The sequence below is a fragment of the Bacillus rossius genome, chromosome 3 (genome assembly GCF_032445375.1).
Source record: "Bacillus rossius redtenbacheri isolate Brsri chromosome 3, Brsri_v3, whole genome shotgun sequence".
Taxonomy (NCBI): domain Eukaryota; kingdom Metazoa; phylum Arthropoda; class Insecta; order Phasmatodea; family Bacillidae; genus Bacillus; species Bacillus rossius.
In genome coordinates this window covers 48,856,956-48,882,073 of record NC_086332.1, presented here as the reverse complement: position 1 = coordinate 48,882,073, position 25,118 = coordinate 48,856,956, and the positions used below count along the sequence as shown (strand labels likewise).

The 25,118-nt window shown below is 37.6% G+C and overlaps 1 protein-coding gene across 7 annotated transcripts in view; it reads left to right on the top strand.

Annotated features, from left to right (window-relative positions):
* LOC134530642 (protein SERAC1) overlaps positions 1–25,118 on the top strand; it is a 43,982-nt gene that overhangs the window by 15,780 nt on the left and 3,084 nt on the right. For 4 of the 7 annotated variants that reach the window (XM_063365673.1, XM_063365671.1, XM_063365667.1 and 1 more), the window contains exons 7-13: positions 1,039–1,182; positions 6,685–6,942; positions 10,833–11,028; positions 13,896–14,051; positions 19,709–19,836; positions 21,503–21,673; positions 23,151–23,297. In XM_063365673.1, the coding sequence (XP_063221743.1) occupies positions 1,039–1,182; positions 6,685–6,942; positions 10,833–11,028; positions 13,896–14,051; positions 19,709–19,836; positions 21,503–21,673; positions 23,151–23,297 (1,200 nt within the window). The remainder of the gene's footprint in view (positions 1–1,038; positions 1,183–6,684; positions 6,943–10,832; positions 11,029–13,895; positions 14,052–19,708; positions 19,837–21,502; positions 21,674–23,150; positions 23,298–25,118) is intronic. The other 3 variants (XM_063365670.1, XM_063365674.1, XM_063365668.1) reach the window with 1 other exon arrangement.

The following is a 25,118-nucleotide window of genomic DNA, read 5'->3' as shown; positions in this document are numbered from 1 at the left end:
AACTCCAATTGAGTGAACGCTTGGTTTTTAATGCCTGAAATCTGGATTGCAGTAATGAACACAGTGCTGAATGCGGAATAGCTGCATATAATGATTTGTCTTCTGTCTAACCTCATATTTCAAGCATTGAGTTGGCATCCTTTATAAAATTGAGAATCCACATGTTTTCTAGGTTCTAATTTAATTGTAAATATATACTAGATAACACCGGGTTAAGAATTCCTCAATTTCATAGCCGATTAACATCAACTTTATGAACAGAAATAACATTATTATATTCAGAGTCAGACTAATAACAAATGATGATAAATTTGTGTACTAATTTATTCATGTAGTCATTACTAACTTATACATCACAATTAATACGGAATTAATTTTGACTTAAGGCTGTATGGTCTTTAGCTTACGATAAATTTCCATTCTTTGGTGTTTCTGGTATTTTGTGATTAGCATGGATCTGAAGGCTTGTCCAATACAATGAAATGAGTTAAAAGTGTAAACTTCCTTCAAGATTCATTTAGATCAATGGTTCCCAAACATTTTCAGCTGGCGACCCACCTTTCCTTATAGGAATACCTCCATGGTCTATCGGTCCGTGGTGGAGTAAAGATCTTATTTGTATCGTATCCCTTCCTTATGTATATATAATTTACTATCAAATGTTGTAATACATATGCTTTTTTTAAGATACCGAATTATGATTGATAAAAATTTATATTTTCATTTGTAAATGGTTGAAAAAATATAAGCACTTTGTAGCAAAACAGTTATTTATTTAACAATAGATATGTGTTTAAACACAATTCGATTTATTTTGATTATTCCTATCTTTTCTGGTGGTTTATTCGATGGTTTCTGATAGTTTTAAGATCGAGTCACGACCCACCTGTAAACTCTTCCGCGACCCACCGTTTGGGAACCGCTGATTTAGATTAACTGTCATTTTGAATTTTCTTTCTTGTCTTGTGTACATAGATATATCATGTCTGAGTGAAGCATGTGTAGGACTACAGGACTCCTGTCTCTTAAATGCCGCAGATCTGGTAACGGTCGGAGCCCTGCCTCTGCTGATGGCTATATACAGACGCTATCATGACAGTCTTGACATGAAAATCATGCTGTGCAAGATACTGTCGTACGTTTCCATCCATGACAATGTCTTGGACCATGTGTTTATGTCAGGTAAGTTAAATTAAATATTTTCTTATCATTTGTGTGTATAATGTACTCCTGCACCAAAAAAAAAATTGTAACATTGGTATTTCTAATGTACTGTTACACACTGGTATGTAAGGGTAAGAGATAGTTCTGAACCACATTTTATTTCCACCGATGTTTGTTATTTGTCGTGTAGACAATGTCATAGGTAGTACATATGACCATTAAACAGATTGGGCTTATTTCTGAATTAATTTAAAAAAAAAATCCATCAATATTTTTTGTACATAAAAACTTTCTTATGAGTATATATATTTCATATGAGTCATATGCGGCCGGGATTTCAAAGGCGACAGACGTGTTTCATGCGCGCTCTGCTATCTTAATGTGCTTGTTGTTGACGTCTGTCATTACCCCGGTGATTTACCATCATTAATTCTTCGCTTTGTGATCAATCTGATTTTCTGAGGTTTCCGTTACCCTTTTGCGATGTTTCAATTGGTGAAATAGATCAAGTGGATTCCGTAAAAATGTTTAGGTCTCCTACGAAAAAAACACCATCTACAACTAATGAACATCAGGAACAGCCGACGTTTAAAATAGCGAAGTTGCAAATTTCTAACATAGATGAACTTGTTAATACGGTGAAGTCTCTTTGCGATAAGGTGGACGAATTAAGGAGTGAAAACGCAGTACTCAAAACCCTGCTCATTGACTCACGCACTGAAACGGCTGAAATAAACCAAGAAATAGCTGAAATAAAACAAGAGCTCCTATTTATCAAGAAAATTAAAAATGACAATCTTAAATCTTACAGTCAAGTTGTTAAGAAACCCTCCAGCGGCAAGAAGAGTGAACATGTTGCAACGTCTTTTGTCTCCAGTAACGGTCGTCCGTCTCCTGACCTACATTCGACGCAGCAGAAAGAACGCGGTGTCGCGAGTGTAAACAACACCATCCAACACGCTGACGAAGACGGATTTACTGTGGTGCAACGTTCACGTAAACCCGCAATCAACGTTTCCTCTGCACCCAACCGCGAACAGGATTGCAAAAGAACGACTATGCAAATCGGCATAAGAAACATTTGTACCCTCAAAACAGTTGGTAAACCTGTTTTAAAAAAAACAAAAGCCTTGTTTGTTACCCGTTTTGATCCGACCGTTCAGGAGCATGAAATAGTGGACTATATCTCCAGTGAACTCAATCTATCACATGTTAAAGTTGCTAAACTAAAAACAAAAATTTAACACATATGTCTTCTTTCACATTTCGGTTCTGGAAGACGATTTCACTCGAATTAACAACATAGTGTTTTGGCCGAGTGGTTGCCTAATTAGCCCATTCTAGGGGAAATTACATCCTGAACAAATTGCTGGCAATGAGTCTCCGTCTGAAAATTCCGGTGTTACAGGTAGGGCCAGTCCCAAACCTGTGACTGCTTCGACCTCTTTCCAGGTGCCTGGAGGAGCATCATAAGTGTCGTCCATGTCTTGTATTTCCATTGACCGTGAAGTTCTTTATCAAAACGTTAGAGGTCTTAGAACTAAATCTATTGAATTTTTTGATAATTGTATCAGTTGTCAAAAAGATATTATCTGTCTTACAGAAACTTGGTTCAACAAATTTAGTATTAACTCTCACTATTTTACTGACTGACTAATATCACATTTATAGAAGTGATAGAAACGAATTACTGACATTGAAAGAAGGTGGTGATGGTGTACTTATAGCAGTGAACAAATCCAACTTTTCATCTGTTCAATCTTTATATAATTTCAACTATCCTGGAATTGAAGCTCTTTGGCTAAAAATTTATTTAACCCCAAGAAAATTTTTTATTCTAGGCAATATTTACTTTCCCCCCTCAAACATCCCCTATCACTTACCTTTCTTATCTCGAGTTCTTAGAAGATAAATTCACCGTCTATCAAGACGATATTTTGATTTTGGGTGACTTTAATGTACCTGGAGTTGACTGGACCAACAAACAAGCTACCCAGATTTTACACACGCATATTAAAAACAAGGCACAATACCTGATTAACTTTATTTCTAGTCTTGGTTTAACACAATACAATAAAACTCAATCATCCAAAAATCTTGTAGACCTTTGTTTCAGCAATGTTTCTCAGTGTTTAATAACTAAGGCCGATGAAGCTCTTGTTAAGGAAGACCTATATCACCCAGCCTTAAATATCAAATTAACATTTGATAGTCTCTCTCATGTGACCAATTCTTCTGTCAATTTTAAATCGTTCAAAAATGGTGATTATGCTGGTCTTTATAATGGTATTAGAAGTCATGATTGGTCTAATTTCTTTTTAATCATCTGATGTTAATAATCTTGTTGATGAACTAAATTCTTGTATATGCACAAATATGAACGCCTTCATTCCTACTTTTACAAGAAAGGTTTCCTCCTACCCAACCTGGTTTTCAAAAGATCTAATTCAAGCTCTGAAGTCCAAGAAGCATTTTCACAAACTTTATAAAAGAAACTGTAATTCATTGTATTTCTCTAAATTTTCATTTTTTCGTAAACAGGCCAAGCACTTAATCAAACGTGATAAAATCAATTGGTTAAGAGCAATTAATAATAATATCAAGAATAACCCGAAGAAATTCTGGCGCTTTGTAAAAATAATGAAACATGGATATTATGATCATCTATCTCTTTAAGTTAACGGTAGTGTTCCCAATGATCCTAAAAAACTTTCTAATACGCTTGCGGATTATTTTTCTAGTGTTTATGTGTCACCTACTCACACTAACAATGTTTCCTGTTCATCTGTATCACATGACACAATTTCTGCTCCTATAATATCTGAAAGTCTAGTACTTTGGGGCATCAAGACTTTAAAAACATCTATGTCAATGGGTCCCGACGGGATACCAAATTTCATATTGAAAGGCTGTTCTCATCTTTTAGTTCCTCTTTTAACTCACTTATTTAACATGAGTAAAAACTCAAGTATTTCCTGATGTATGGAAAATTGCCAAAGTTATCCCGATTCACAAAAGTGGTTCTAAATTAAAGGTATCAAACTATCGACCTATATATCTGTTAAATGGCTTTTCTAAAATCTTTGAAAAAATTATATTCAAAATTATCAATTTTCCCTTAAAAAATAGACTCTCTGTAAATCAACATGGCTTTAGAATTGGAATGTCTACTGTTACAAATTTAATTACCTTCCTCAATCCTATCTACTATGAAGTCACTAACAGGGGCCAGGTTGATGCCTGTTACTTTGATCTAGCCAAAGCTTTCGATTTTGTTAGTCATCCACTTCTACTTGTTAAACTATCCAATTTTGGTTTATCTGACAACTTTGTTAATTGGTTTTCGAGTTACCTCAGTAACAGAAGTTTCTTTGTTTCTATCAACAACTGTACTTCAACTCTTGACAATGCCTGTTCTGGTGTTCCTCAGGGCGGTACTTTATCTCCTTTACTTTTTAATCTATATATTGATGATATCACACATGTCTTGTCCCAATCTACTGGTGTTCTGTTTGCAGATGATCTTAAAATCTGTAGAAAAATCTTCTCAGTCAATGATTGCATTTTATTGCAATCCGACATCAAGGCAGTTAATCTTTGGTGCAAATCAAATCTTGTCCGTCTTAATCATGATAAAACAAAAATAATTTCCTTTACCAGGAAATATTTTCCTATAAACTATGAGTACAAATTAGAGAATTTAATTCCAAAAACGACTGCTTTAAAAGATCTTGGAATTATTCTTGATTCTAAATTATTTTTTCATCAACATGTAGATTTTTTAATTTCTAGTTCTCGAAGAACACTTGCCCTAATTAAATATATTACTTACCATGCCTCTAATTTAGATTCCATTATTTCTCTTTTCTTAGCACTTATTAGGTCAAAACTAGAATATTGTTCCAGTACTATGGAACAACATTAATTCATCTGATATTGATAAAATTTAAAATATTCAAAACAAATGTATTAAACTTATTACTCAAAAATCATTTCTCCCTCCTAAATTAACATCACTTTTTGATCGGCGTGCCCTCCTTGACCATCTTTTTATTTCCAATTGTTATTCATTTAAAATCAATTGCAAATACATCTTAGATAATACTGGTTTAAGAGTCCCCCAGTATCATAGTCGACTTACGTCTACTTTCTGTACAATCAAGAGAAAAAATGATATTATTTTTAGATTAATAAGCAATTATAATAGTTTAGACCGAATAGTAACAAGCTAGCCAATTAGTAAATTATTTTAGTAGCACTTGCAGCCAATTCAATTAACTGTGTATTCTTCATCCACTAATTTTCTGTATTTTTGAATTTATTAATATTTTTTTGATTATTATTATTATTATTATTATTTTGTTTGTTTTGTGTCCTTTGTCTATGGTGTCTCTTGTGTATTGTGTGTGTTTTTTTTTTGTATCGTGCACACCCCTGTAATCTCTCCTCAGAGTGTTGGTGTGCATGTCACAATTTATAAATAAATAAAATAAAATAAAATAAATGGGCCCTAAACCATGCAAAAGATAATAAAAAATTTTAGTAAAAATTTGTTAAAAGTTATAATTTTTTATGTGAGTGTTTTGAAATGTTAACTGCAGTTTAGATAATATTATCTTATGTAAAACATGTGACTCTTTGGAAGCCTCGTACATAATCACTGTGTCTACACACATGCTCAACGACACACTGCAATGATATATTTTTTACCCAAAGTTATAAAATGTGTGTCACATACGCAGGTAAATACGGTATTAGGTTTATCAGGGAGCTATGCTCTAAGACTAATCAAAGTGGTTAACTGTCTCACATCATATATGGATCCTTGGTTGTCTTGATGGTCGAATCGTCACACTCAAGTAGGAGGGTCATTGGTTCATTCAGTCCCTGCATCCCAGCATGACTAAAATTTGTAGGAACTATTCGGTATGTAGTGGTTTGAAGCCCACTGTAGTCTTGGAGGTCCTGCGGCTGAGTCTTCACGCATAACCGTGTGACGTATGATGAATATCTTATCAAATCAAACTCACACTATCAAAACTCTAATATTGTGTAAGTACGATCAATCAAAATTATTTTTATAAATTTTTTATATTGACAGTTGTAATCAATGTACAATAAACCACATAAATTATACATCTTTCTCAGCAATAAATAACAACATATAATTCAAAGTTAACTATACAAATGACAAAAAATAAATGAGACTTAAAAGGTTTTATTTTAACAACTGCTTTTTCATTTTAAAACCAGTTTGATATTCATATGCAGATGGACTAAATTCAATAGAACGTTAATATGTATAAAATTGTGATTGCTACAATGATTTATTTTCATAGAAATTTATTATTACAATATTTTTGCAGCATCTGGTTTTTGTGTATTATAGAACATTTAACTGTAACATTTCTAGAAAATGACTGTCATCAGATTCTACCAAAGAAGAGAAGAATTTAAGGTGATAAAAGTTGCTGTCAGCCGTAGTGTCTGCTCTCACGGCGTGCTGTGCGTGCGATGCAGGGTGGGTGGGCGTCCTGGCAGAGAGCGCCCGGAGCCCCAGCATGAGGCTGTCGGCGCCGGCCCAGCGAGCCCTGGTGAACTTGGACCGGGACGAGAAGGTGCCCGGGACGTACCACCCCCACGTGTATCTGCTGCACCCCACGCACCGGCAGGAGACCCCCGTGGCGGTTGACGTGGTGTTCGTGCACGGCCTGCTGGGCAGCATCTACGTCACCTGGCGCCAGCGTGACCGGGCTCCTGCTGCCACTAGCGGCTCCAGTACGTGTCACCTAGTTGCATCTATTGTGGTTGCAAAGGAAAGAGCTCAGTCTTGTGGGTGGCCAAGTTGTAGTAATGAACACTGACTAGGTTGTTCTTTGTATGATTCTAGGAGTTGATTTAAAACATTTTTCATGAACATACGCCATTGCTGGTATTTAAACTGTATGTCATAGAGAAACCACCTGAATTTACAACCAAGATGAATACACAAACATGTAGAAAAACAAGCCAAAAACATTAACCTTGGCCAACACAGCAACAAGCAGACAAACCCAACGGTGATACAAAACAGATAATCTGGACAGTTCGACAACACAACAATGCACAGGCTAACCTAGTAATGAAACTAAAAAGATATTCTGGACAACACAATGATGACTGCACAGACAAACACATTAGGCTTCTTAAGACAACATTTTTTCTCTTGTTACAACTGTTTTGTCATCAGCTCACTGTCATCTTCTGTGTTATGTTTTTTTTCTGACTAATTTCTTCCATGCAATTCTTGTGCTGTATATTCATTTAAAATTTAACTTTAGCTGATTTTGGGGTGTTTTTTTTCTTTCTTTCTTTCTTGTCCATTCTTGTAGTTTCTCTGTGACATACAGTTAAAACTTGCAGTGGTGTATGTTCATAAAAATATTTTAATATTTTATTAATTTGGTACTATTGTGATGATTACTTAACTGCTACAAAGTAATAACAGTTTTCTGAAGAAAGAAATAGAATTCTTAATTATACTATAAAAATGTTGATTGCTGTATGAATTTTTGTGCTTCATTTAACTGCCACTTAATTTTTGCTTTGACATGCTCAGCCATAGCACAACTTTTACATGGTTTTGTTGCTTAAGGGGAAGAATCTGTGTACAGTAGAATTTTGTTTTAGCGAGCACGGTAATATCGAGAACACGGCTATAACGAGGTATTTTTGAGGAATTTACTGCGTGATCGCCTGAAGCGCGCTTTTGTTATTTGTCTGATTTATCTCCACCCCTCTCGCTCGCCACTAGACATCTTGCCGTTGATGCCTGTCACATTCTTCAGCCTTGCAGTCACCACCTAAGTGGGTGGCTTTAAAAATAGAATCCCATCCTTTCTTTCTTTTATCAAACTTCCGTTAGTTATCTGTGCCGTGTGTAGACAAAGTTTGAGATTGGAACAGAAACAACGTAAGAAAGTATTTTTTACAAATTAGAAATATTTATGTTTTTGTTTTTATAATCACGTATTTTTACGTTTTTTTTTTTTTTTTTTTTTTGTTATCTTAAAAGAGATAATATTAAAAAGCCGCTCAAATGAGATTTAATTGTTTCTTGGTTAACAAAAACTATTAATTATCAAATATTGTTAATTGTTTATATTCTATTTATTATTATTTACGCGACATCATACTGTACGTGTACGCAATACGACTGGATTCGTTGCTGCAACATAACATAGCATGTTATGCGGTATCAGAAGTAACGAGTAACGTAACGATAGTAACGAATACTAATTGTTATAGTAACGAATACATACGGGTACACATTTTTTCGTTACTTTTACACTTCTAGTAGGCACTACCGTATTTATTTCCGAATCGCTAGGACAGTTTTCTTGTAACTTTTGTTTCGGTCAGTTGTTGGAGTATCTGTCCGGGAAAGGGGTGGTGATGGTTTGAGTTTAATCCCAAATTTATTTTCTAAAAAAGTTGACAGGTTTCTTTAAATGAAAAAAAGTATAGTTTTCCAGCGACTATTTCGTTTGAGGCGTACGTGCGTTGCCGCAGCCGCACTCTTGCTTTATTGTAAGGAATTAAATCGTCACGCTACACTAGCACCACCTGTTAGCCACATCCCGAACCAACATGGCCGCCAGCAGACAGCCCGCGTCGACAATAGATAGCAGGACAATGCTGGGTCGGCCGCGGGCTGAGATGCTATACTTACGTGGCGTGGTAGGGTATTCGGGTTATTTTGACGCAATCAGTGATCGCATCCGTACTTATGGGGTATCGTTTTAAAGAGAATTCACACATATGCTCACAGAATTAAGATTTCGTTAATATAACCTATTATTTTTCAATTATACAGGTTTAAACACAATTTTTATGCTATTTTCGGTTAATTTTTATTTTTTGGGTGCCAAAATTTGTCCAATTCGGTTATAGCGAGGACACGGTTATAGCGAGGATCAAACCCGGAACCATGACACCTCGCTATAACGGGACTCTAGTGTATTTATGTAATTCAACAAACCATATTTGAGCTATAATTTTTTCATATGTGAGACCAACTTTTTGTGGTCTGCCTAAAATATTCTTGTTTTGGCTCCTTTATGAATCAGCTTTGTCATTTATAGGTACGGAATCTTTTACTTAATCTTACTATGGCCTTACCTGAGTCGTAAGATATTTACAGTATTTTTTCTATAGACAGAGGTTTGACTAATTGTTTAATTATTTACTTTAATTATACTTTTTGGAGTTTAGTGAGTGAAAGCAAATCCTATTGAAATGGTTGCAAGAAGTAATGTCCTAGGTGCTTCAACAGACTAGCAGGTTTACTGCACATTGAAGGTTTTGTGAGAGTAGGAAGGCAAAAAGCAGTGAATGTAGTCTGGTTAAGTCAGCCTCCCACTCTGAGGAGGCCCCGCCTCCACTGAAGCAGCTTGATCAGGGAAGCATCGCACCATCCACCATTCACCCTTCTCCTGCTGCCGGCTGCCTGCTGAGCTGCCAGAGTGGGGCCTTCCTCACAACCATTATGTTAGTCCCTCAACCACCTTAGATACCTTTCAAGGCACCCGGCATGTCAGGCTGATTGCAGATAATTGTAAAGAAACATTTCAAAAATGGGACTGAAGAATATTGGAGTTGTCGGCATCCGGGTTGCAGCTGCGTCGAACGCGGAGATATCACCGATGTTTCGGTCGACGTTGCAGTCGCCACCATGAGGGAGCAGTTACCTACTGCAACGTCGACCGAAACATTGGTGATGTCTTCGCCTTCGACGCAGCTACAACCCAGAAGCCAAGCAACTTCAGACAATGACCGCGAAAGCCTGCAATCTTAACTGAAGTATATTATTTTAATGGATTGCCCAGCTGTGGATACACAGAAAATTATCTACTAGAGGGTGCATATGTTGCAATTTGCTAAGCATAGTTTTAATTTTGAATACATGCCTGTCTTCTTACAAATAGGATATAATGTGTTATATATATCTGGTGACAAAATTGCAATAAAATGTATAATGTAATGCTTACGTAGTGAAACATGTGTAGTGATTCTTCTGAAACAAAGTTGACATGAAAATAACATATTTTTGAAGAAACCATATGATTTAAAAACTGCTCAAGATATCCCAGTAGTGTCTGTTTAGAAAATAATTTAAGAATGCTCTGGGAGTCAATGAGTTGTTTTGTTTCTGTATTTAGTTTTTAAACTGTATTTTTAGTAGAGCGAAAAGGGCTAAAAGGAGTGTTTTCAGATAATAAAACACCAGGTATAGATTCTTGAAAGCACTCAAGGACCTTAGCATTACACCTTTATCTTCATTTCTCCGCCATCTAATGTTATAGTTTCCGCTTAAATTTTACAGTTGTCCTTTGCGAGACAAGAAGATTGGCCAGATCAGAATCTTGCACTAGAAGCACTTACCACCCCGCCTCACTAATACAAATACACCCCTGTCTAGGCGGGCCCCTTAAACGAAAAGATGCTGTTTGAGCTTCAGTGCTTCAGTTAGTCACATACATTCAATACTCATTAGTCATTACTTAAAAAATATTGATGTTGCTCTTGAATTATCTGTTCTTCAATTTGAGAGATGTATGGTTTTGAGAGTGTTATGGAGGCAAGGGATTTTTCCCATATGGTACAAAGCAACTTTCTGGTTTCTGCAGAGACTCTGCATCGGGGTGGAAGCCATGTCCAGTCCCAGTATCAGCCTAGCGACAGCAACATGGCGGAGTACCTGAATGAAGCAACACAAGCTGACAGAGAGAGTTGGAGCGACATCTTGAAGGAATATGTGGTAGTGATGTCGGACATTCCGATTGGGGGCAACGCATCCGCCAATGGGCCCTTTCATCTCACTCAGTATGTTACATTTCAAGTTCTATTCAAGATCACAGTAATTATGCTTAATTTCTATGCATCTATTTTGTGACTATGTGTATGTTACAGGTAGAGATGTAAACTGTTGCAAATAGGATTGTGGGAATATATGTTACTTTTCTTTAACAAAACGAAAAATAAACATAAAAACAAAATTCAAACAAAATCCTAGTACTTTAGTGTTAGGCTTTTGAAATTTGAAAAAAAAAAAAAACTCTTTTTTACTTAAATAAACCAGAATTAACAACATTCACAACCCAGTAAACTCATCAAAAACTTGTAGAAACAAATTTACATCAGCTCTAAAATGATAAATTTACTGTATTCAAATTGTTCAGTTTGTGTGATCTTGGTCACATTAAAAAATTAACCTATTTTTTAGTAATTTGAATTGTTAATTTTATATATACATATAATGACATTTCTTTATTTACGTACATTTTACAGTTGAGGTCATCTTATAATATAAATTGTTTTATATTTATTTTTGAAATATTCTTTTCAATCAAGGTCTTACTTCCTTTTGGGTCAGTCATAATACACCTACTCCTCAAAGTAACTGTTCAATTAGTGCAGTGTTGAAGTATTGACGCCAATAAATCACGGCATGATGGAAGTAGGACTCTGACGACGCCTGTGTGTTTAGCAAACATTTATTTTATACATTCTGCATGTCAACAGCAATTGTGGGAATAAAGCTAGAAGCTTTCAGATCTAGTTTACCTCATGCCTAGGTTTGCTATGGCAAATTACAGCAGATACAAATTAAGTAAACAACAGAGTCTGGAATTATGTTAACACGTAAACAGGTTAAATAATCTTTCTAATAATAGAAAATCTTACGTTTATGCTTTATTAAATTATTATTATAACTTAAATATATCTCTTATATTGATAACATTATTATTTTGTAACTCAGAAATGTTGTTAGCACCTACTTAGGAATGCTGTGCCCAAGCCATATTATGTAAACAATGTGATACGTGAATTTTTTTAAATTTCATTTTAGCTTGTATAGTCTCAAAATGTTATTTAACATTTATTTAAATGTACCTAAAATTATTTAGACATAATATTTGTACTGTAAATTAATTTTAACAGGAGCAGTGTCTTGATTAAAATGGTAGTCAGCAGACACACTTGACTGATTGAAAAATTAGTTATTTTAAAAAACATACTTACTCTCTTATGGAAAAAACATATTTGATTAGTTCTCTGTTTTCCTAAAACGAATTAGCGTTACTTCGAGGGGCAGGGGTATAAGATCATCATATAATAGTGGTAGTCCTATATTTGAGAGCATCTTATATTGTATTGAGGGCGTACCGGTGTTGAGATGGGCATATCGGTCGAGATTAATGGGCGCCACCACGTGAGTGGGCACGTGGACCCGGCTGGAAAACTATTAACTCAGGGCGTTACATGGGCCGTTTGTGGTGAGATATTAGCCCTCCTGACTTTTTACGTACCACCTGTCCCTAACTAGGCCCGCTCTCAAGGTCGGGCACGCTCCTAATTATCGCAGTGGGCTCTTAGGGCGTCCCACACGCCGCTGACCAGGTCAAGGACCCACGTGGCCCCCCGAACACAAAACACGTAGCTCAGTTAATTGGTTTTTATTTTACTCACGGTACACGTCCTTACACGATCCTCCGTTGATACAGCTTTAAACGCCCGAGGCACGAATTAGATTAGGTGAGGAGGCAAACCACGCACGTGGTCGCCTCAAGGTGCAGACACATCCGCCCTCGGCCGGCGGGAGAGAGAGACTGGGCTGAGCTCATCGCTTGCGGGTGGCAACATGGCGCCCCTTCGCGCCGAACAAAATTACCGTTACACTTTGCTGTAGCGTGCCCCGGGTTACTATTAGAAAATGCATAAATCCTTTTACAATAATTATTAAATTATTTCCATGTCCAGACCGTCTGTAATAATTACTTATAAGCATAAAACAGGGTTCAAATGAGTTGCATGCTAGTTCCTCCGTCGCCCGCTAGGGAGCGTCCTGGTTCGTGCTTGGACTTATTAAATAACAAGAGATCATGAAGTTATTAATTAAAAGACACTCACATGCATAGCCATCGTTACACTGTTTTGGGGCGGAAAGAAAAAGGATTACAATATTAATTAATATATATTAGGGGTGCGGCGCACTGCAGCTAAGCGCCCTCTTGCCGGGCTAGCAACACACGCACACACGAGCGGGAGGTTTGAACAGAGATGGTGGTTGGGCGGTGGCATATCGGGCTCAAAGGGGGCCGCAGGCCCGGACGGCGTCAGTGTCTAAAGGACATTCTATACTCAAGGCCATCTTATTTTTGAAGTCGTTCTACATCTGAATCAATATGGTGCCAAACGTAATTAAAATTAATAGTTTTAATTTTTTTTTAAAAAATATTTAATAGGCTTAAACATTTTACAGTAATTTTTTTTAACTAAATTATTACATTTTTTCGCTCATATATCAACCATTTTTAATTCATTAATTTTTATGAAGAGCTTTTTGTTCCTTCAAAATTGAAAACAAAAGTTCCAAATTTTTTTCAATGTTGATACCATTACCAAGTACATAGTCGCACAATCCTAGTTCCAATTAATTGGTGAGTTTAAATTCAGGATTTCCAGATAATTCACATTTTAGGAATGTGTTTAAAGTGTTCTTGAGGCAAAGAAAACATCAAATACAGCACTCTTTAGACTTTTTTTTTAGTTTTCAGCCATGATTTGACAATCTGGGCATTCTGCAGTGAAAACTAACACAGGTAATCAGATGGTCCTTGTGTTCCTATTCACTCTCAAGACACACAGCTTGGTGGTGGGTCGTAATGCAGGAAGACTGATGTCGCCAGGATCCGAGGCTCGTCCCTGGAGGAGATGACAGGCCCCACGCAGTGCTGGCCCAGGGACTGGCTGCCCCAGGATTGCAGCAACGTGCGTGTCATCGGCATCAGCTACGACACCGCTCTCTCCTTCTGGGCCCCCATCTGTCCTGTGGACCAGCGCATGTTGGTACAACCATTATATTCATCTCTCCATCCTCCACTGCGTTCGCTTTAATATTGTTACAATTTATAACGTGGGAAGACCTGGGTTCATAAGGGAGAGCCCAATTAAGTTTTTTTTGATTACTAATATTTACATTAATAATAAATCATTGTACTTAAAAATGTCTGATCTCAAATCACTGGCACTTAAAATGTTTATCCTCAAGTCACTCAATCTCTGTCAAGTTACACAGTTCGCACTCCTCACTGGAGCTAGGCTCAACAGTGGTTCGCCCCTTACCTCGCGCCTGTCCACACACACACACACACACACAGTCTCGCGCTACTCATTCGCCGCACTTTCACGATCCAGTCAAACTCCGTGCCGCGCCACTCTCAGGGGGATATCTCACCCTCTTCGCCGATGTCGCACTTCCCTTTGCTCGGAATACGCTCAGAACTGCCGCAGAGGCCAGCATCGCTACGTAAGTAGTGTGTGGCACCCTTCTCAAAGCGACGAGAGCAGCTGTGACGAGCCGCGTCATCCCGGGCCGACCCGACGCCCGAACAGTCGAGAACGGTGGCTTCCATTATCGCCACTCTGCGCGGCAGCCCACGGAATTCCCAAGACCTCTCAGCTAGAGATGGACGAGTTGAGGTTTTTTGGCTTCGAGTCGAGTCGAGCCGAGTTTAGCAATTCATATTTCGAGTCGAGTCGAGTTCGAGTCACAAAATTTTTGAAGAGGTCGAGTCAGTTCGAGTTTCATAATTTTATAATTTTTTGCGTCGAATATGATAAATAAAATATTACTACACCCATTGATATAAAAATTGTGTATCCAAGATGCATCTGCATTATTTAAATATTTTAAATGATTAATTAGCAAATCATTATGTTATTTAAATATTTTAAATGATTAATTCAAATCATTATGTTATTTACCGTATTGGCCCGAATATAAGGCGACCCCGAATATAAGGCGACCTGCAGTTTCAGGAGGCCAAACAAATGTAAAAGTAATTTTTGGTAGAAATTAATGTGAAAATTCATTAGACATACATTTTGTGTTGATAAATCGTTTTTGAATTTATGTATAACAATTAATTTATATTTATCACATTACTTATTTAAAATAAGTTTGAATGGCCTACCCTAAAAGTCAAAAGAAAACAATTAGAAAATATTTACATTTTTAAGTATTACACTATAAATTTTTTCGTATGTTTACTCTAATGAAGCTGCATAATTGTCATCTTCAGAGCTGTTTATTTGTCTAGACCTCGTTCCCCGCCATTCCACTGATGTGTGATTGTTCATTTTTCACAGTTTACTGTATCTACGAATTTAAAATTTTTACAATGGCTATTAATCACTCTTAAAATACAGCAATTAACTTTCCGTTTGACTTAAGCTACGTATTACCACAGAACAAGGCGTATTACTATTTTGTAGTGTGTTAAACGTAAAAAAAGCAAACAAAGAATGCATCTTGCCGGAACAAAACAAGTGGCTAGCTGACATGATGAAGCATACGGCCAAGAATAACTTCGGTTACGTGACCGCGTATATTTGTCCATATTACTCTCTGACAGAGAGAGTCTGTTCTATGAATTTGAAAGAATAATCTATTATAATTATGAAAGGTTTTTACATAAATAAGGAGTGGATTATTAAAATAGCTTTTGAAGCAACGTACCAAATTCCTGTTAATATGGCGTCTTCGTGCGTGTTCGGCAATGTTCGTTTTACAACAAAGAAATATTGTGGAAAGACAGTTGGCAGCCGTGAATTTCCAAACATTACATCCGAAATGTTTGTAAACGTAAACAATCGTTCTGAAAATAACTGTGATATTTTAGTACAAATATTTCCGTTAAAAATCTGAAGATAAATTACCGTAAATATTAACACGCGGTTGTACACAAAGTACAAATATGAATTGTGAAATAAAAGGTTGCCATTTTGAGATGCTTCAACATTCACGTTTTTACTCAATAACAAATATTTTAATTTTCAACTTCAAACAATTGTGAATTACTGCAATATTAGGTGGATTTATCGTTTTTCTCCGTGTGAGGTAACAAAGTTTTAGTTAATATAAAAAATCGTGAACGTTTTGTTAAACAATGTTTCTACTGTAGCTTTCAGCTTGGAACTAATGTTTGCGGTTCTGGCGTCTTGGGTGCGAAAATAAGGCGACTTCCAATTTTTGCATCTCTCGTTTATGTAAAAATGGTCGCCTTATATTCGGACCAATACGGTAAATATAAAAAACTAAGCTTTATTGCAACATGATTTCACAGTATCTTTAATGTAGCTATCCTAACCAAATCAACCGTCCACAATGTTTTAAAGTATTTATAATGTAGCTAACCTAACCTAATTGACCATAGTTATCATGAGTTGTCCAAAATAAACATTCACGGACACACTGCAAACGAAAAATATGGCGGCGTACAAATAAATACTGTTGCCTTGTTTATAGTATTTCCTTTTATCAACACCGCCATATTTATTTACATTGAACAAAAAAAAACGAAGATGTACGATCGGGAGTTTGGTTCTTTCGTCTGTGAAAAGAAGGCTTCCCGAGTTACGTAACTTTTTTTTTTCCGATCCACCGGCAGATCCCCACATGAACAAACAGCTGAAGGGATATAGGCCTTGTCACATTGTCACATTCTCAATGTAAATACACTTTCCGCGGCAAGATTATTCGCCCGGAACTTGTTACAACTACAAGAATATGAATATGTTTTTAAATAAATATTTCATGCATTTGATTTGGCGATCAGTAACTGATTGCCAAATAAAATGCATGAGCGTTGTTATTATTATATTTTATTCAAACAAAAAGAAAGTAATTTTATCCTAAACGTTATTGACACGCAGCGCTGCGTAGCGGATCACAGCTAAATTTAGTTCCAAAATGCAAGGCTGGTTGGCCTAACACGCAGCCATTTTCACGCATCACGGCTTGGTGTTATTTACTAAATATTACAATATAATTATTTTATGTTTTTATGTTTAGGTTACGGAAATCTCTTGTTTATACGAGTTATTATAAACGGGGCACGATAAACGTGATGATTATTAATATATGTGCGTTTTGCAACAAATTTTTCTTCAGTGAAAATCCATGGACGTATTTTGTAAACAAATGCGGTACCGTATTTGAAGTAAGCACAGGATGAAAAACAAAATGAAAACAGTGCACGCTGTTTTCCAAGTATTTTCTTTTTATAAAATGGTCATGTGACATAATTTTGTCCTATAAACTGTCGCCACTATCGACAAAATCACGTTACGACGTCACGTTCATAAATGAAGGTAGGCCTAGGTTTGGTTGCACTTGTACCTATTATAGCGCCGTAGCACGGTAGCGGGCAAGGTTAGGTTTGCACGAGATTTGTTTTGTTTAAAGGTCATTATCATTTCTTGCTGTATTAATGATTTGGCGAAAACGTTAAGACAACCTATAATAAAGTGCTATAATGTCACGATGCTGGTACTTAACTCGAAACGTGTTTCGAGTCTCGAACTTGATAAAATATGTGACTCGGTTTTCGAGTCGAGTCAATCTGACCCAACTCGGCTCGGCTCGACTCGATAAACCAAGACTCGACCCATCTCTACTCTCAGCGATAGATAACGGCGCCAAGGCAGGACAATGCGTGGGAAGGGGATAGCGATGACCCTTGCAATCCAGCCAGGCATGCGTGGCGAGCCTTACGTCAGTGGAGGCCACGTGATACGCCATGACGCCAGTGGCCTGGCAGGGCCGCCAGCCAGCTCCGAACCTGGGGCGTGTCGCGGTCCTGTTTGCATTCGTAACAATATTTTTTGTATTGGTATTTCATTTCCAAGCTATTTTTGTTAAGGTTCATTAACTATGAGTTTATTTATTCCCTATAACTATGCATCAGGTTGTTCTTAAAGCAGCCTTTACTCATTTGAGCATTGTTTCATAATCACATACATCTTATACATTGTTAGGTAACTCAGCTGCTCACCCACATACTTTATATCTGTATAGTCTTTTTCTTCCTTAGGGAACCACTGCATGTGAGTTGTCCAATGTTGATGATAAGCTACACTAATGTACATATTGGAATACTTTTCAGCTTTCATAGAAGCCACTGGCGAGATAGCTAACTACTATTTGTTATGATCCAGATTATTTCACTCCACAATTATCCCTTTTCTTTGTAGCAAAATTACTTGAAGCCAACTTATTTAGCGCATATTTTACATTATAGTGTACTGGTTTATGGCAAAATTAAGATTTGTAGTGCTGCAATGTAAGCAAAATACTGAAAGTCATGTAGTGTACTTGAACTGAAATTTTTCTAATTTTTTTTATAAGTAAAGCTAATTAATTTTATAATTTTAAGGGATCAAGAAAAAATTATAAAATAATGTCAATTCTCACTGTGTAAGATTATATGGCAAAACAAAAATGGTTTTAAATTAGCAAGGCATAAAGTCATGATGTCAGGGTGGCCAGCCAACCGGGAAATTGGGAAATACTGGAAATAGCCAGGATTTCTTTAAAAAAATCAGGAATACCTGGAATCAACCAGGAATTTTTATTAGAACCGGGAATTTTTTTATGAAGTAACGATCGCAATAACATACGGCTGTTAAATGAGCACGTTCACCACCCGTCGAAGCACGACAGTGTGCTCGTGTGCTATATTTTGTGAAAGTTAATTTGTTCATATTGCATTTAAAACTTTTGTAGTACGTAATAAACCGTTAATAATTCAGACTTCCATACTTATTATGTTTCTGTATTCAAAAGCAACAGCATTTTGGCTGAAAATGTTGTTGTAGGGTGGTAGTAATTTCTGGCACGGCATGTTGGTAGCACTAGTTTTGTATGTATATTTGTTTCTACTTTGCGCTCATGTTGTTGCGTCACGGTATCACGGATACTTTTCTCGAGTTTTTTTAAAAGTTTAGTTGTGCGGGACGTTGTTTTGAATTTTTTAATCTAACATTTAATTGGCGCAGACTATCAAAATGTCAACGAGTTCGGTCACCACGTACAATGACAAATATACGGAAGAGTTTGAATGGGTGGAGAAAGATCCAAAGTGCAGGACACATGCTATTTGCAATTTGTGTAATGTTAAAATCAATATCGGTAGCATGGATGGGAAGTACAGCATTAGCCAGCCACGCAAGAGAGGCAAAACACGTGCGTTTGGTGTCAAGTAATTTTTGTGACGTGAGATTATAAATTTTTTGTTGGTGGTAGGTTTTGTTTTAAGCAAGTTCATTGATTTAATTTTTAAGCCTATAGTTAAGTTGTCTATTGTTTAACGCCAATAAAACATCATATGTGTGTGCTTTGTGTAACAAAAATGCAAATTGTATGCAAATATTGATAAAAAACACCCTTGAAAAAACCTGGAAAAAACCAGGAATTTTATTATCCCAGAAGAGTGGCCACCCTGGATGTCTATAAAAGAGGATTTTTTTTTCCAGAATTTTTCTTTAAAATTCCTCCATGAAGGTGAACAGAATAGCATCAAACATTAAATTTTATGTCAGTGTCTGACACAAACAGTATAAGATTGTGTTGCAAGCTCTGAGAGTGAGGGGAAAGAGATAGCAGCTTACCTCAGCTCGACTTGTTGCGGCGTGCAAGCTGGACACTGTGACTGCGTAGGAGGCATCTGGACGGACGTAGCGAGGAGCTTCTCGAGAAGATGAAACAGGCAGGACTCGGCGCCCGCCCTATAGTGTGGGTCGCGCACTCCATGGGTGGCCTCATTGTCAAGAACATGCTAGTCAAAGGTCAGTTGGTGATTGGGTATTATGCCAGTTAACTATCGTGTTTTATTGCATAATCGTCGCATATTTTACACTAAAATAAAGTTTGAAAAGTAGGGGTGCGATGTTATGCGAGAAAAAAAATTTTTTTGATTGGTAAAGTTATTCATAAAAACAAAACCCATTCATGGAAAGTACGTTTATTTAAAATGTGAAGTATAAAAGAGCACACCAAACAATTTAAATTAATAACCTTTCTTCAACTTTAAAAAGAAAAACAAAATCTGTGACCGAATGCGAGCCTGAACAAACGCATAACTATCGTCATAGTACACACTTACCACAAAAGAGTGCGGGCCATCAGATGCACTCGACAGATAGCGCGCGTTGCATGCAATCGGCGAGATATCGATATTCGACTATGTGTACGTGCTCTATACGGGAAGCAACAAAACCAAACATGAATGATGCCAACTAGCTCTGCCTACATTTTTTTAAGCGGTACACGGCAGCGACGCAGACGATCAGATAAAGGTTTTAAAAACGTCTTTAAAAGAAAATATTCACATCAGACAACTTCGTATTTCCATTAATTAAATAAGTAAGTGGTAATGTCCGAATATATATTGAATTTCTACTTTAAAATACATACATTGTTTTATACGGAAAAAAATACCTACACAAAGAGCTCGGAATCTAATAGCGGGACCAAAAACATTGTGCAACCATTATGCGAGAGGTTTTTTTATTCAAATTTTTACGCCCTAAAATATGGGTGCGACTATTATGCGATAAAAGATTTTAAGTTACTTCTAAATTCATTAAAATAAAAACAATTCTGACCACATGATGCATGTCACTGTGATGTTTTTAGAAATAGGAACCTAAAAAGAAAGGTTTTCAAAATATATATTTAGTGTATGAATTTTATAGTATTAAATATTAATGTAGGGATACACGTCTCACTTTTATTTTTATTTCTGCTCCACAAAATGATAACGGTCAAGGTTTGTCTTCCATACCTGCATGTAGCACTACAACAGACTGCATGCCAGTTCCTTCCTTGCAGGTAGAGGTGACGAGGCACTTAACAGTTATCATTGTCACCCTTAGCACTTCCTTGCCGTTGTGATACATAACTGCCAGTTCCCATTTATGTGAACCAAAGTCAACTTTCTTTGAAAATCCCTCTGTTCCTGTTGTACAAGACTGAATCAGGTACAAGCCATGGTCATCTATGCTTTGAATTGTGCATACATATGTAATTTGTACCAGCCATCCTCCCATCTGACTTATCCATCAACATGCTTTCCAGAATTTGTATTTAGACGTATACTTATTGTGTTGAGTTTAGAAACGTGACTTATTCTTATATGCTCAATATCCTGATCAAGGACTTTATTTGTTGAGTTTGAATGGTTGTAACATGTAGTTTCTATTAGGCACATACTGTTACTTGCTCTAAGACATTTTTTTTAATGGAGTTTAGGTTGTGAGTTTCTTGGAATATTTTTAAGTGTAATTGCATAAGCATAAAGGGGTTGAAATTTTTGTATATGTAGCATATATATTGTGTACAGGTGATATGATGGTAGAGATTTGTTTTTTTTTTCTGTAAAGGGATTGCTTGCTTACCATTGTCTATGTGTGTAACACACAACGCCAAGCTCCCGGCTCTGAGGCACTGCAGCGTGGGTTGCAGCATGGCAGAGCGGAGACGAGGAGCTGCAGCGTATCTGCCGCAGCTCGAGAGCTGTGGCGTTCTACAGCGTCCCGCACAGGGGCTCCCCGCTGGCTGCACTGCGCCAGACCACGCAGTTCCTCCTGTGGCCTTCCATCGAGGTGCAGGAGCTGCGCCAGGGTGCGTGCCCCCTCTGAACCGTCGTACTTGGCACGAGCCCGGGGGCCTGCCAACAAGCACGGCTCCAGAGGAGGAGCGAGGGGGCGATATTTTATTTCATTTATGTTAACTTAAATACTTTAATTATGTGTTGAACTTTTCTTTTACCAAAAGTTGTTTGAAATTAATGAATAAAAGTATTTGAGTCCATAAAATTTTCTAATATTTCAAGCCTATCTCTGACTTATTTAGGCTCCTTCACGCTGGGCCACTCAAAATGTGCAAGTTTGCTAGTGTGAAAAATGGATCTGGATTGTGTTGTTACAAAGAAAGAAATGACCTAAAACCAGAAGATAATTGATTTATCCTATTGTTTGTGGAGCAATAACATAATTTTTTTTTTTTTTTAATTAAAAAAGAAAAGGCTATGTGAGTCTTTCTTTGCAGGCAACTCCTACATAGCGATTCTCCTCTGCACTTCTAAAAAACTTTTCTCCGCCATCACTCCAAGAAACAGCTCTACTGCAGGAATTGGCTTGATTATAAACATGTCAGTGTGTGCACGACCCCCGGTCACCGCTGGCTTGGATGCGCCACTCAGTGTGAATAGTTTTGTTTGATTTCATGATAACCACGTTGTGGCGCGTTTCTATTGGCTCAGTGACCTAGTTTGAAGGGAGCCTTAATGTCATGTATTGCAACTGCACCCTTTATTTGTATGATAGCCCCTCCCGAGAAGTGTTCCTGGAGCCGACACTGGGCAGCGTGCTCACGGCTGGGATCTTGAGCTCAGGCCTTGTCAGAGAGAACCATGTTATGAATGTTGCAAACCTAGTCTTCACTGTATGAAATTTACCGTAAGTTACATCTTTGTAGACATTTTAGTTCATGAACTCTGGGAGATGAATTTCAAAAATTATTCTTCTGCTACTTAGTTTGATTCGTCAAAATACTATGGGAAAATATTTTCATGTCAGAAAATTGGGATGTGCTTAGGGAAAGTTAGCCAGCTCTATAAAATATGAGGTGTATTTGATGAAAAGTTATTAAATATATGCAAATCTAAATGTTATGTATGTTTAATGTTATATAGTTGGTAAGATCATTTGTTAGCCAACATGTGTATTTGTGGTCAGACTGGTGATGTCACTACGGTTATAAGCACGTGCAATATGGCTTTATATTTTAAATTTTGTGAGAATAATAAATAAGATACTGTTCAAAAACAAAACTATACTTACCATAGCACAACATAGTATCGTTTGTTTAACAGAAGAAATTCACAATCACCAAACACATGCGATTACATTCCCAATAATTTGATTGCTTGAGAATCCAACAAACGTCCGTGCATAACTGCCTCGTTTTTATCATTATGCTAGGGCAATTTAGTTAGTAATTTTGCACCTTCACATAAATAATGAATACAGTAAATAATGTGATGATGCACAGCTATTGAAAAGTGACTGCGTGGTTGTGCACATGTCGCTGAATGAAGATTCGCCGGGGCTGCTGTCGCTGCACGACCAGTTCCTGCAGATGCTGCGCGAGGTGCCCCTGGAGGTGGTGAGCTTCACCGAGACCCAGTCCACGCTCGTGTCGCGCCTCCGCATGCAGTTCAACTTCGTGCCCCAGTCATCGGCCGGTACGTGCTGGCAGACCAAGCATCAATGAGCAAGCGTACAGAGAGGTGGTCCCACGACGGTAAATTGTTGGACTCACGTTCTGAAGGACCCGGATCGGAACCCCGTTGCATCCTTCCTGATTTGTTTGCCTTGGTATCACCAAAATCACTCCAGGAATATTTTCTTACAATAGGCCGAGTTGGGTTCCTTCCGGTCTCCCTGAATTATGTAGTGTTTGTCTGTCTCTAATGACTTCCCTTTCTACGGGACGTAAACTTAAGATAGAAGACAACGTTCCCTACTGGATGACTTTCAAACTTCAGTTCAACCTGACTTGGTGACCAAAAAACATTGCTAACTAGACAAAGGATGATTAAAAGTACATAATTCTGGCAGTTTTTGTAGGCTTTGTATTGTTCTGGATAGCAATTTAAATACTGTAAACAGTACCATTGTCTATGCATTTATGTCTGTAGCTCTTTACGTAATATTGGTCAGCTTTAGGTAGAGTTTAAATTTGTTCATGTCTATGCATGTAAATGTAAGAATAGAAACATGTTCCATTTGATGTTGGTTCTCACTCTGAGGTAGCCCCCTCTCCCTCTTCATGGCCGCAGTGCCAACTGCTCATCTCATTTAGTGCCCGGGTGCATGCAGAGGTATGGTTACCATCCCAAATGTTTCGAGCTCAGTGTTGCTGCATGACCTTGGACAGCCAAATCTGGCCTGTTGCGCGAGGGGAGGTAGGCAGCCATGCTTATTACACCTCATCCTGGCCAAATTTGCGATTAAAAATTATGTAGCAGCTGTGATTGCCAATCGCAGACTCATCTATTAACCTTTTGGAACTCATTGCCACAACTCAATACTTACCTCTGTATGCTGAAACTGCCTGCACTTCAAGACATCTACGACCTCCAGCTACAAGAGCCTGCCTGTCGCTGCTGCCACCTGCTTGCCGCCAATTTAAATGTTAGTTTACGGATGCTTCATTCCTATCGCAGCCCGCTCGTTTATGGGCACCCTATCTTGAATGGTAATACGTAGGCCATATTCGATTGTGTGTTCGTTGGGACAATAAATGGGTTTGCACCGGAAATTGTCTCAACTAGTCATTTATGACTGTTGACTTTGTGCACGCTCTGGTAGGGAACTTCTGCCTTGTTAACACCCTTGAACAAGACTCTGTCACATCTCCTGCATCTCTGTCGCACCACTCGTGGCTCGGTCGCACCTCCCGAATCTCTGTCGCACCACTCATGGCTCGGTCACACCTGCCGCGACTCAGCTGCCGTGTGGCGAGGTGGCCACTGAGACCCCGACAAGATTCTCGACCCCTCTCTGCTCCCTTTCCAAGGCGAGGAGCTTTAGAATAGAGAGCAAATGTCAGGAAAGGTGATGTGTACCTTTAGTTTTTCAACACAGGAAACAGTGAAATTATTGAAATGTATGTTCTAGATTCATAACAAAAATTAATACATTTTACTGGCCGTAAGTTTGACAATTAAAATATACCTAATTAAGGTGTTGTAGCATGGAACTCCTTTCCCTATTTTACAGAAAAATATTTAAATTCACTTGAATACCAGAACATGTTATATTTTCTTTTTACCGTATTTACTCGCATAATGTCTGCAGTAATTTGGCTACATTTTTGACCCAAAAAAATGGGGTGCGGACATTATGAGGTGAAGCCCGAAAAAAAAATTTTTTTCCTCAAAATTTTACGTTTTGTGTAGAGTAAAAAAATTGTTCTCTCATAATCAGTTTACTAGCAGAGCGGTGGTGACTGGCGACCCTCCGCAGCGGACGTGAGAAATGTGACAGGTGTCAAGATAATT